Below are 14,093 nucleotides of genomic sequence, written 5' to 3'. Positions count from 1 at the left end.
AGCCAGCAGCAGAGAGTTAAAAGCACAAAGATATCACGAATTTGTGACTCATATGCTGTCTAACTGTGGTGCTGGGGCTCCAATCAAATCACCACTCAAAAGTTGCTCACAAGACTGTTTTAGGGCGTGGTACAGTTCTTTCTGGGCTTGCAGAATCTTGACTGACAAATCTCTAGGACTGGTAAGGCGTAAAATTTATCGATAGCCCACAAAAAACAAGCACGCAAGAAAGCAGACAAGTTGAATTACTCTAATCTACAGTTGAGAATAAATAAACTGGAGACAGTCTGAAAGAACATCCACTCTTTCGTTAGCAAATGTTGATGATGGAAGGACACAAAGTTACAAGCATGCCACGTTAAAAGTGGATTAGGATTATAAACAAGAACATAATAGTAGACGAGATAGCTGAATGTCCGCTTCAAACTAAATAGTTATAACATCATTCGAACGTGTTGTTATCAGTTATGAAAAAGTGAGCTCACATTAGCCACCATGCTTTGGTCGACCTGGAGGAGGCGAAGGTCTTGGGATGTAAGGCATTAGTGGAGTACCATGCTGGATAGGTCCAGGTCTTATTGAAGCCTTTGAGTTTGGAACTGGATCAATGGGACGGTAATCTTCCAAAGTCACAAGGCCTGCATCATCACGGTTTGAGCTAGGAGGGTCGATGTTGTCCTGCAGATCAGGTAAACAACAACAGAAGCATAACACATAACAGTTTATGTAAAGGAGAACAGACAAAATTTGCACCTCAGGCACCTTACTATGTGTAGTCTAATTCATCCGTATCCCATCCTTGGAGGCATAATTAAGCAGAAGTAGTTAGTTCAAATTTACCTTAAGCTTCCGGCTTTTCACGGTTGACACTGCAGCATTTTGCCCTGTTGAAAACATTCCTACAACCAAGAATGAACAGGTCGTTAACTAATTCAAGTGAAGGGAAATCCAATGAGCTCTTAATTTGGTTACCAAGTCAGCTAGAAACTAAAAGACAATATACTTATTTGATTCGTATTTTAAGCATCTGAACAAGATGTCTACACTCCCAGAACATTATTTTAGCTAATGGCTGATTCTGAGATGACAAAATAGGAAAGGACAAAGCAAAAATCATAGCAAGGGAAAATTCATTAATTGATCAACTTGATCTATAAAATATACCATCCGAGGCACTGTATCTCAAAATATGTACCAATGGAATGCAGACATATTAGTCCCAGAAAGATTTTAGCATGACGGATTTTACTGCGATATATGCCTAGAGCAAGATTTTCTAAGTTCAAGTAAAATAAACTAAGGCACTTCAAGCTCTCAAATAAAGTAGCTATCTTCACTTTTCCCTTTGTTCCTATTTGTAAGGCATTTGCTCATAACAAGACTGTTTTATTCATAAAGGTATATGCACGCGACCACATAAGGAAGTTAATCGCGTTTTCTCTGAGATGAACTGAGAGAATCACACCCCGAATAAATGCAATTATTTGGTTTAAGCATCCGCCCAGCCACCAGCAACACAAACAAACACTACTGCAACTGGTCCCCTTTGGTTTCTTGACCTGATTTAAGCAACAAGAAAACTGTTCTGGTAACTGAAGTTCCTATGTCAATCCATTGTGATTCATAGTGAAAAACATTATTAAAACATCGAAGTAATCTACACTACCCTAGTAACAGAATTCATGAAGCAGCTACAGTGTCACAGAAAGCTTAGTGAAGTTCAGAATATCTCATGCAGATTCAGATTAAATTATATGAACTATAAAGGCAGCACATATATTTTTCTGAAAGCTTTTTATGTGTTCTGATTGAATGTCAAAAGGGATTCACAGACTCTTCTGATCCTCGTGAAAAGGATTTCCTACAATCGAACATATCCATAGTCAGGATCAGAGAAAAATCAAGAATTTGCCGGTCCTTGAGATACTTCAACAACTTTTTCAAAAACTGCAAATAGTTCACGAATTACGTTGAAAAGCTATTAACATCGATTCCCTTTTGTTTAGGCAAGATGATAAACTTATCCCATTAATAACACTAATTTCTCTAAGATAGATCAACCACTACTAGATTCACGCAATTTCCTGAACAATAGGTGTCTCCAACCTTTTGATAGACGCTAAATAGTGCCAATGTTACATATGCCTAAGGTCCCAACGTTGCAGGCCATGATGTTGTCTGACAACTACATCTTAAAATTTCTCCATGCAAGATATACTTCCTCAGTTTGTTAAAGGTTCTTATTAACAGTAATAGGGTTCTTTCTATTTTGCTCCAAAAGTATCAGTTCATGAGAAAATCAAAGTTGCATATATATTCTTGGGCCTATAAAATAGTGAAAAATCAGTAAGAAATTTACCTGGACTGGGACTGATGCTTCCCTTGCTGGAGCAACCAAGGAACACAACATCAGCTGTTCCAATCAACAACAACAAACACAAGAATCCAAAACCCTTCATTGTATCTCAGCCAAAACCAAAAAAAAAAAAAAAAAACAAAAAAATTGACTACTTTTCAGGCCAAAAAAGCTTCAATCTTTTTATTCTAGAGGCAATCCTGTAAGCCCACAACTCTAATAATGCCAAAAAGGAGCGAAACAGTGTCCTCCGCAAGAATTTCAAAGCAGAAAAGCAAACAAACAGCCCACTAAAACCCAACAAACTCTACCCATTTAGAAAAGTCTGTTCTTGCTTAGATTATGTCTACCAAAAAATCCGCGGAGATAAGGAGAAGAATGCCCAGCTGCCCATGCCCAGAATATATAATAATCATAAACAAATAAAATATTTCAAAAAAAGCTTCGCGGTGATGAGTCATGATGAATGATCATGTGGGCTTCATTGTGATGGCCATTGCTGCTGGTGACTGATGGAGTTGGGAAATTAAAAAGGGTTGGTAGTGATAGAGATTTAATGCGATTGTTGTTTGTATTCTTGCTGCAGAAAATGCAGAGGACTGATGAAGAGGAATGAATGACTGAATAAATTGCAATGGAGCAGAAATGAATGCTGGTGGAGTGCGGTGGGAATGCGCGCCGTCTGCAGGCTTCAAGATTGGCTTTTGAGAAAGACAAATTACTTTTTCCCTTCGCCATCTTACGCTCTTCCCTTCACTTAGAACTTGGATTTGTGAGCTACGATGTGCACTTCTGTTTTGTCCGCTTGTGCTGATTCATTCATGCCTTCGTGCTCCCCACTGCTTCCAAGCTGAAAACTGATTAATTGATTTTAAGATAAATTACATTTTACACCCCTGAAATTAATTTTAATTACATAAATACTTTATAATTTTTATAAAATTATAATATACTTCTTAAACTGGGGGTGTATTTGTAATATTTCATCTCTACATAGAAGTGTAGTTGTAATTATAACTATAACTTTAAGGGGTGTATTTATAATTTGTAAAAGATGGCGAGTGTTTATGTAATTAAACTTACTCTTAATTGGTATCCATGTGATTCACCAATTAATTTTAGGGTAAACTACATTGATATTTTGTAAGATTTAATTTAATAACGTAAATATCTCTTGATTTTTGTAAATCCTCTAAACGGATGTTAAAATTAATTCAATTCAGTATATTTGTAGAATTTTGTCCTCTTCTAATTGCAAATAGAGCTTCAAATGATCTACTTATAATTTTTTAAATAATAGAGATTATTTGTATAATTAGACCTAATATTAGGGAGTATCGTACTCTTTATTTTTTTAATTTTAAATTTGTTTAATGTTATAAAACTTAATTATATAATATGAATCAATGATGACATGAAATATGATTGACAAGTTTAGTGATGTTGAATAATCATCTCATTTGAAAATGTAATATGTTGGAGAGTGAGAAATATTTAATTGAAAATTAAAAATAAAAACGTGAATAAATAGCCTGTTAATATTTAATATTTTTAACTCGTGCATTCATGTATGTACGTGTAAACAATATCCCTCTTTGTCGGGTATTGCACGCACTACAAAACAAAAGAAGCGATAAAAAGAAGTTCGAGTGATAATTTTAATGTTATCATTAATTATATATCTAATGACAAAAAAATATTATTTTGTAACGATAATAAATTTTATAATTTTATTAGTCGTGATTGTATTGTGAAAATTATCATTATTGAAACTAGTGACAAAGTTTTGCATAAACTTGTCAGTAAAAGCACTTAGTGACATATACAGTGACAACTTGGTAATAATAATTATTCATTATTATTATTTGTATTGCCGCTATAAATGTGTCCCTAATTATTATTATTAATAACTTATATATTGTGTCAAAATCAAAATAATCGTTACTTCAAATATATTTTTAATGAAAATAATTTAATATTATCACTTTATATTTTGCCATTAATATTATATTTTCTTGCAGTACCGTAGTACTCTTTTTTTTTTTTTTTAATTCTATAAATGGACAAAAGGGGTATTCAAGTTGAGAACCCTTTATTTAGGTAGGTTTGATATCATATGAAATAACCAATCCATTTAAACTTTAAAACTGTCAAAAAGAAAGATTATTTCATAATACTTAATATTTCTAACAATTATGATAAAAATTATGGGAGAATACTACTTGAGTTGATGGTTGAGTATAGTGTCATATGGATACAAAGAATGGAGCATGATTCTTGCCCATGGTATATTTTTGGGCACTCATATCGAATTTCGTCCTGGATTTTCTCTCAATCTAGTTCCCATAAATGAGGAGGTGGAGTTGGTGTGGAAATCCACAATCACATGATCCTGTGGAGGATCATTTTAGCTTGTGCTTCCCTACAGCTATTGTAGTGCAAGAATGGTTTTTTGGTCTTGACGTTGATTAAATCCACAATCCTAAGTGGGAAAAAAAAATCTGCTAACTCCTGTAGATTTAACAGATCTACCTTTGATACTTTCACTATTTTATCGATTTGAGGATCTCAAGAAGTAGAACTGTCTATGTCTTTGGATTTGGAATCTCCATCGCCATTTTTTTTTTTTATGTAGAAGAGGTACTTGTCCAAAGACGTCTCTGATATGCTCCTTATACGATCTAGATATCTCAAGGGTATTTCTTTGATTTCTCTTTAGATATGTAACCTTTTGGCTTACAGATCTGAAAATTCTTATGTGTATTTGGGATGATCTTTATAATCTCGTCCATCTTTTGGTTGAACGGATCTATTTTCATAAGTATGTGGATTAGCTGATGTCCATAGTTTTGAACCATTTTTTGGATATCTCTTAAATATTGAGAGATTTTTGAGGTACTCAGCTCGAGTTCTTTCAACAAATCCTTTTATCATAATTCTAGGAATTGTAACATTTTAGAAATAAACCCAATCCGTCTCATCTGGCTGGAATTCTTCCCTAAATCTCGATGAATTGTAGACTTCTCACTGTATTTTCTAGTAGTCTCTCTGCATCCGGTCCTCCTTCGCTTCTTTTGCAAGCAGATCCAATTTTTCCTCTTTTTTGACCCATTCTAACGACATCTCAATCGTTTTGAGAAATTACATGAAGAAATTCCTCCTCTGTATTTTCAGATCCTAAAAATATTCTTTATTTTCATCGTAACTCGAACTTTCATTCGATTCCATACTTTTAAAAATTCTCCTAGGGATTCAAATATCAATATAATATAAATTAATAATTTTTTTTAAATAAAACATAGGCCTTAATACCATTTTGGTTGAGCATGTGTTAATTTTGCAAATAAGGGGAAAAATTGGACTAAAATGATCTTTTAAAATCCATAAGAGAGAGAGAGAGGAGAGTGTGTGATGGTAGGAGCATTAGCATTATTTTTGTTAATTCTGGAGATTGCCTAAGTATATTTATATTAATACGAAAAGAAAAGTCTCTTCGTACTCTCAACAGGTGATTAATAACACCGTCGTACCATTTTTTTGTGAAATTAAAAAATGTTATCCATGATAAGATAATTAACTTATTCAACTTTTCAAAATTTATATTTATTGATCAAATATTATTTTTTTAATTAATGTAATATATTGGTTTATATATTTTACTCTTACTTATAATATTATAAAGCATAAAAAAATATTTACTATATACACATAGGAATAACGTGTCACAACGGCTAGTGTTCATAATACAAACATATGTTGGTTGTCGTAGTTGGTAAGCAATTACTTGTGGAATAAATTTCCTCCATGTTTTTAAGCATTCCAACCGTGCATTTATTAATCATTGGATAAATTATATGAACATTCTAAAAAATTAGGTCTAAATATACATATATTTTTGGTTCTTTACAAAATTATAAGTACACCTCTTAAAATTGAAATTGTGATCACAAATTAAAATATATTGTAATAGTACTCCTCGATGTGTACTTGTAATTATGTAAACGAAAAATTACATAAAACCCTCCAATGCTATGAAAATTCAACTAAAAACCTCCTATGTTAAAAATATAAGCAAAAAAAACTCTATTTTTTTAAAACTTTCCACACTCTCGCCTTGCTGTTTGTTTAACTTAACATCATCAAATTTGTTTTTAATTTTCTGTTATACCCTTATATATATAAATTAGTGTTATTATAATAACCGTTGGATCTTTTATTATCGCATTAAAATCGTAAGATCTAATCAATTTTTAGTAATCATTGATCTTAAATAGTTAAAAATGAACGGTTCAAATTTCATATATTTTAACACCAGACAGAGACGGTGGTGAGACGGAGATCGCAAGGTGGAAGCAGAGGCGTGCTGCCGCAGCAGGACAGGGGTGGGGGGCGACTTGGGGATGCCATGCTTTTTTTTCTTTTTAATTTTATAAATTAAATTAATTATGTATATTTTATATTCAAATATTATTATACTACATAGTAAAATTTATTTAGTGTAATTTATATAAATAATATAATTTTAAAATATATTCAACACAAAATCAAATTAACTAATAATATTTAGGAAAATAATTATGTATTTTAATTTTAAAAACTTATAAATATTAAAATAATCCTACAAAAAAAATTTATCTGTAAAATAATTTAACTTGATGTAATAATATTTTTTACATATAAAGTCAAAGACTGAAATTAGGTCAAAATATTGTCCCAGTCTCATATGTAACGCGTGTAGGCCACTCTCTATTTTTTTTTACGGAGAGAATTTTTTTTGCAGGGTTTATAATTATAGAGGGTTTTTTTAGGCTATTTAATTAACACAGGTAAACTTTTAGCAAATTTTTGAATAACACAAGGATTATTATGCAATTTTCCCTTTTGAAAATAATAGAAAATACCTATGAATTAAAAAACCTAACCACAAATAGTGTGAATGTAAGTACTCTTTATTATGTGAAGTCACTGGAAAAAAAATCACTATTGGCTACAATATTATTAAATTATAACTAAAAATTATGGTAAATAATTATTGTTATCTATAGTTAAATAACATCGACGCAAAAAATTAGATTTTCAATAATGAAAAAATTATTTGCTACAGTTAAAAGCCATTGTATAAATATTAGCAAATATTTTAGCCACCATCGGAAAAATGACGGCCAATAACCTGCATGGTTGTAGCCGATAATTATTTGATACGGCCATCTATTGGTTAAATGTTATATTTGTGGTAGTGTGTGTTATATATACAAGTTGAGCTAAAAAAAAATATATTTTTTGTACAATTATAAAAAATACAATGAAGTATACAATTATTCTTGAAATTCTCGTAGAGAATATACGTTTGAGATAAACAAACGCAAATACAATATCCTCTACAAACTTAGGAGACCAACCATATAACTCATAATAGAATTCCTATACAACAAATTTATATTAACTGGGAGAAATATAAAGCAGGAGTAAAGGGTTGGTTTCTCACTTATTACCCATATACATACAGTATGAGAGCCACTACCACATGTATCAGTTCAGCATATATATATTTCTTACATGAAAAACAAAAAAAGAACCTATGTCTGTATGCTGAGTACTTCAACAAACATGGTACCATCAATTCAGAGCTTCTGAGGTTGATCGATGTCGAGAGCAGACATACTGCATAAGTATGCAGGTTTTCATTCAATTCTTGTAATGGAATACAAAAAAACAACTCAGACTCTGCGGCCACGCAAAGGGGCGCACTTTGTCCAGTGAAGCTTCCAACAGGATTGCTTTCTCCTTCCGGTGAGATCCGTCTCCTTCCTCTTCAACATGTCCCATAAAATGTGGACATCCTCGTACTCGCATGTCCTCACATCACGCCGAAGTTTAATGTGCCCTGAAAATTTTCACTTACTCATCAGATATTTACCATGAAGATGGAAAAAATTCTTGCTCCGATCAAGTCAAATCAATCATAGAGCAAGTGCATCACAATTGCTATATGATTGGTCACTTTCCCTGATCTGTACACCAACCATACATACGACAAGTGTATTGCACTTATCATATGATTGGTTCCGATTCGGTCAAGTCAGGTCCGACCTAGAATTTTCCATGAAGATGAAGCGTTTATGCATAGCAAAGTACATGATCAAAGATCTTTTGTCAGATTGATAATCGCATGTGTCGATGAATAAGGAAAGAGTAAATTCGTGTAATATAGATTCAAGAAAGCATTCTTGAATCCTCTACCACAATTACACCACTATAAGAAAATGGCTCAATAGCACGGGAAAAAAAAAAAATTAACATCGAGATAATTACCAAATAAAATTCTCCTCATGAATTTATATTATTTAATATAAGAAATTCACTTGCAAATGAATTCAACAACAAAAATTTACTTACTAATGAACTTAGCAACAAATTGTTTAAAATATATTAAATAATATATAAATTAGCAACAAAAATTTTATTTGCTAATTATCTTGACGCTAATTTTAACATCAAAATTTTCCTAGTTATTGAGTTATTTTCTTGCCATGACAATAAATATTTGTCCTTCCCTATTTTGAGTCTACATGGTTAAAAATAGTAAATCAACTCATCTTGTTATGCATGGTCAATAGTGTAATAAATAGTAAATAAAGCTTAAAAATTGTTATAAATCAAAATAGATGGTTCCTAGAGTAATTTTAAGTTACTAAAAATATAAATTTTAAAACTTATTAATAAATATATTTATCAAATAAGAACGAAAATATTTTTTATATGGTTATCTTTTTTCAAAAATTATACAAGTTTAAAGTAAATTAAATTAAACGAGCAAATAATGTCACGACATAGTAATTCAGCGAATTCAATTTTCTTTTCTATTTCAAATTTTGTTGCATCTTTTCCTCTATTTAATGTAGGGAGAATTACAGTCCCCTTCCTTGAAGTTTTGTGTAATTACACATAGACCCCATATGAATAAAAAAATTACATCTAATACCCCTAAAGTTTGCTTCCGTCTAACAAATAGGTTCATCCGTTAGTCAAAATTCACTAAATTTGTTGATATTAACAAGAAGAAAAAATGAAGGAAAATTGATATTTACCATTGATTGACTCATTACTGATTTATCGCAGTTCAAACAAATCTTTTTTTGACTAAACTACCCTTGTCACAATGAAAATATACATCTCACATTATTAACATATGAAGATATATACGGCTAATTTGGTCACAAAAATAATTATCTGACCTGCAATAAACCAGTAACAAGTTAATTGAGGTTAAATAAGAAGTTTTATCCCCGTTTTTCGTGAATATTCGATTAATTTTGACTAACAAAAGGACTTATTTATTAGACATAAAAATATCTTGAATATACTGGATGTAATTTTCGAATCTACAGAAAAATTACGTGTAATTACACAAAATATCAGATGTGATTGTAATTATCCCATTAACTAAATTTGAAATGAATCCACTCGGTAATTCGAATCCAAACCCGTCATAGACAAAAAAGAAACAAGAAAAAAGCTAACCGCGTCTGCGAAACCTGATCCGTCTAGAAACTTTGGCATAAACCTTGCGCATCGGAGTTAACATTTTCTCCCACCATTGCATCTCCATCTTTAATATAAAAACCCGACCCGGATCCGATTGTTTCCCTTTATCAAGGATGAGATCGGATCACTTGGGAGATTACCTGAAAACAAACCCAAAACGATCTGTAAATACCCCAAGTTTATTATTAAAAAAAAAAAAACAGAGAGAGAAATTAAAACAGCAAAATCACACACAGACCCACATGTGTCTGTGCGCGTTATCGTGATTGTATGAGAATCACGCACCTGAGAGGCAATGGGAGGGAGATCTCAGGGTTGGGATATGAAAATGGTGCTGTTTGATTTTCTTTTCTCCTCTCTCTCCTCGGGATGAGGGAGGAGAGAGAAAGGGGAAAGTGCGGTTTTGCAGTCTAAAACTGAATGCATATTTCCCGTTGGTTTTATTAGCTAACGACCGTGTACCATGTAATTGTTTACGCGACGCGTGTCCGGTTCGGACAAGTACTTGTCCTCATCCCAACGTCGGATTTGGACCAATAGATTTTGGCGGGTGGGTTATACACGTGGGGGTTTGGAGGTCGTTGGTTGTATACGACCCCGCTATATCGAGGGTGGACCAGTTTGGCCATCATTTCCATATTTTTTACTATGTTTAATTTAGATGCATTATGACGTTATGTATATATTTGATTCATAATATTAGAATTTAGTGTTAATATAATAGAAAAAAAATTATAATATTAGCTGGTTATGGCTAAAAATCATGATAAATGATTATTATTAAATACGCTTTAATAAAATCAATGAAAAATTAATTTTTTTATAATGAAATTATCTGCCACGACTAAAAGCCATAGTCAAAATATTTGATATGGGTTTTAGTCATGATAAATATTTTAACCAACCCTACAAAAACTACGGTCAACAACTGTTGATAACCATGGTGAGTAACTATTGATACGGGTATTGATTTGTTATTAATCATGGAATTAATTGTAGTTAAATGTTATAATTTTTCTAGTGATATTATACGTGGTATGTCTTGTTGATACTATCGATTATTTAATTAAGAGGTAATTATACTTTATTCGTTGAAGTTTGGTGTAGCTACACGTAGACTTTACGTAGTTTGAAAAATTACTTCTAGTATTATTAAAGGTATGCTTTCATTTAATAAACACATTCATCCGTTAGTCAAAATTCACTAAATTTGTTGATGTTAATAAAAAAAACTAAAAATTGATATGTACCATCAATTTACTTATTATTGACTTAATGAGGGTTAAATAATTTTTTTCTGACTAAACTACTCTTAGAACGGTGAAAATATAGCTCTTCACGTGCATTAACGTGTTAAAATATGTAAGGATAATTTGGTTACAAAAAGATTCTTCTGGCCTGCAATAAATTAGTAATAAGCCAATTGGGTATAAAATAATTTTTTATTCTTTTTTTTAATATTAGCAAATTCAATAAATTTTGACTAACGAAACGACTTTTGACTAACGAAAGGACTTATTTGATAGACGGAAGTAAATATCGGGTGTAATAAATATAAATTCTCGAATCATAGAGAATTTACGTGTAATTATATTAGTCCTGAGGAAGAGTAATTATCCCATTTAAGGTAGAACTAAAAAAACAAAATTGTTACCTAATTGCCTTCTCACTTTCTCCACCATATACTTCTCTTTTCTTTTATAATAACTAGTCGTCGCTGTACGCAATTTTATGAATATATTAAAAAAAATTATGATGTAAGATGAAGAGAATTTTTTTTTTTTTTAATAAAAACAACAATCATGTCGTGAGAATGGGAAAGAAAAGTATGTTAGAGAAAAGCACGTGAAGTAAGAGAGAAAAAAAATACAATATAGTTGTGGATTTAATAAAAAGAAATTATAAGAAAAAGAAACATGAGGATGTTTGATGTGAGAGAAACAATAGAGCAATGTGAGAGAGAAAAAATTGTAATTATAAAATTATTATTCTGATAAGAAATAAATGATTTAAACGGTAAATTCTAATATTCATAAGTTGGTACGACAAAAGAGTTATCTTTTATAATAGTATAAAAATTTAATAATAATAATAATATTAAAAAAATATTACTTTATTTTTTTGAAAACTTTTGAAAAGTATTTAATTTTTGATTAATTATTAAAGATTTTGAGAGTAGAATTTTCGACAGACTCTCAAAAATCTTTTTAAAAAAATTAAACATTCCTTGTCCTTTTTTATTTTTTCCTTGAATGTCTATTTGAATTTCTACCTCATATGAATATGGAAAAAAAAAAGAAATATTTCCTAATGATTTTTATTTTAAAAAATATTTGTTAATAAATATTATTTTTTTTTAGTTTTTTATAATTATTCACAAACTACACTATTAAAATAAAAAAACTTAAAATGGGATACCCATAAAGACCTTCTATATTTAATCATAATTAAACATCAAACTATATTACCATATGAGATATTTTTTTTAGAGGGAAAAAGATCAATATATTAAAGTATAAAAATCAGAGTTTGACAAGTTAAAACAGATTGCTTCATCACGTGAGAAGCAATCTGATCCTATGCAGCGACTTCTAGAAAAGTTTGCCAACTTATGAGCTAAAACATTGTTAAAACGCGAAACATAAGAAAAATTAGAAAAGTCGCAAAAACTAATTAAGGTTTTTGGCTTATCGTGCGCTACTGGTTTCATGTGTGTATTATATTCGAAAGGAACATAACTTGACGTTTTGAATAGTTTGAACGAGTACCGACCGCACTTGCTGGACTCATTGTGGAAGAGGTTAGACAGGGGATTCTTAGTGCTTCTTTATCTTGCTTTGTTAGTTCTTATGCATTATATAGACTTTGGCATATCTCTTGGCCTATCGAGGGAGACGTCACTCATTGAGCACTGTTGTACTGTACGCTTGTAATATTTATTTAATAAAAGTTATATTTACTCAAAAAAAAAAAAAAAAAAAACTAACTAAGATTTTGGAATCATTAACAATTGGGCTGGTGGAAGAAAGGTCCCTCTCAGTACCATTAAGCTTGTAAATCAGATTGATGCAATCCCCTCCCAATGCAATTTTGTCCCAGTTGTGTTTTCTTGCCAAATCCACCGCTTCCCTTGCCGCAACAGCTTCAGCAAATTCAACATTGTTATAATTATTTTGCAGCAACAAACAATAGCAAGCAACCAGCAGCAGTAGCAGCAATCTTCACAAACAGAGTAGGTTGCAAGTTGATGTCGTTGATTGTTGTATTAGTTGTATTTTGTAGTTTGACACTTTTGTTAGTTAGGGACACGCTTCATCTAGTTAGTTAGTTCTGAGTTAGTACGCATCAGTTATATTTCTGTTAATTCTCTTCCTCTGTATATAAGGCACTGTACAATACCATTTCCTTTTGAATGAATACAAACCTTGATACAAGCGGGAAATCGCATCCTTGACGCAAAGAAATAAATCAGTGGTTGAATACTTCTCAAGGCTGCGTATGATTTGGGATGAACTTGATGTGTTGATGCCCACTCCACAATGTACTTGCAGATGTACTTGTGGAGCTTACAAAACAGCTGCTGATCAAGCGACTTTCACACGGTTAACTCAATTTTTGATGGGTTTGAGTGAGAACTTTGATCATCTGTGAGACCAATTGCTTGTTATGGACCCCATACCTACGGTGAATAAAACATATTCTATGATTCTGCGCGTGGAGAAACAGAGAGAGGTCAGCATGGAGGGAGCAGATTCTATGGACAATGTAGCGATGCAGGTAAGAGCAGGAAATAGAAAGGAGTTTGTACCTAGGCCTGGGCAGCAAAGACTGTTCTCTGATAAGAGGGGATTACATTGCAGTAATTGCAATCGTGCGGGACACACGAGGGATACGTGCTTCAAAATTCACGGAACGCCGGAGTGGTATAGAGACTTAATTGAGAAAAGGAAGAAGGAAACAGGGGTTGCAAAGGCATACCATACACGATTAGAGGAACCTCACAAAGAAAGCAACCAAGAAGTCTTGCTGCAGGAGTTGATTCGTTTGATGAAGATAGAGAAAAATCAAGTGTAAATGTCTGGGGATTCTTTGCAGACAAACTTCGCCCAACTGGACAATTTGGCAGGTACAAGTTACGTCCTTTCTGACACTCATAATATGCTCTCGGATTCTTGGATAGTTGACACAGGTG

The 14,093-nt window shown here is 32.0% G+C and overlaps 1 protein-coding gene across 2 annotated transcripts; it reads right to left on the bottom strand.

The window, feature by feature from the left end:
• Positions 1-288: 288 nt before the first annotated feature.
• LOC105155593 (uncharacterized) lies at positions 289-3,120 on the bottom strand. Of its 2 annotated transcripts, XM_020692039.2 has the most exons (4): positions 2,360-3,120; positions 1,466-1,559; positions 841-899; positions 289-678 (listed from the first exon to the last, which is right to left on the bottom strand). In XM_020692039.2, the coding sequence occupies exons 1-4, from the start codon at positions 2,408-2,410 to the stop codon at positions 487-489; spliced, it is 396 nt and encodes a 131-aa protein (XP_020547698.1). In that variant the 5' UTR covers positions 2,411-3,120; the 3' UTR covers positions 289-486. The 2 variants fall into 2 exon arrangements, with proteins under 2 accessions (XP_020547698.1, XP_011069789.1); XM_011071487.3 differs by lacking the exon at positions 1,466-1,559 and having other exon boundaries at positions 2,360-3,100.
• Positions 3,121-14,093: the final 10,973 nt, after the last annotated feature.

Source organism: Sesamum indicum, linkage group LG2 (assembly GCF_026168435.1).
Source record: "Sesamum indicum cultivar Baizhima isolate 11 linkage group LG2, ASM2616843v1, whole genome shotgun sequence".
Lineage (NCBI taxonomy): Eukaryota > Viridiplantae > Streptophyta > Magnoliopsida > Lamiales > Pedaliaceae > Sesamum > Sesamum indicum.
The sequence above is the reverse complement of the archived record's forward strand: the minus strand, read 5'-3'. Positions and strand labels throughout refer to the sequence as shown.

Excerpts from the sequence above, each read along its gene's own strand:
- LOC105155593 (XM_020692039.2), bottom strand. The coding sequence starts at position 2,410 with ATGTTGTGTTCCTTGGTTGCTCCAGCAAGGGAAGCATCAGTCCCAGTC. Across the intron at positions 1,560-2,359 it reads AAGCATCAGTCCCAGTCCAG|GTCAAGAAACCAAAGGGGAC; the intron begins GTAAATTTCTTA and ends TGCTTAAATCAG. Across the intron at positions 900-1,465 it reads AATAATTGCATTTATTCGGG|GAATGTTTTCAACAGGGCAA; the intron begins GTGTGATTCTCT and ends TCTTGGTTGTAG.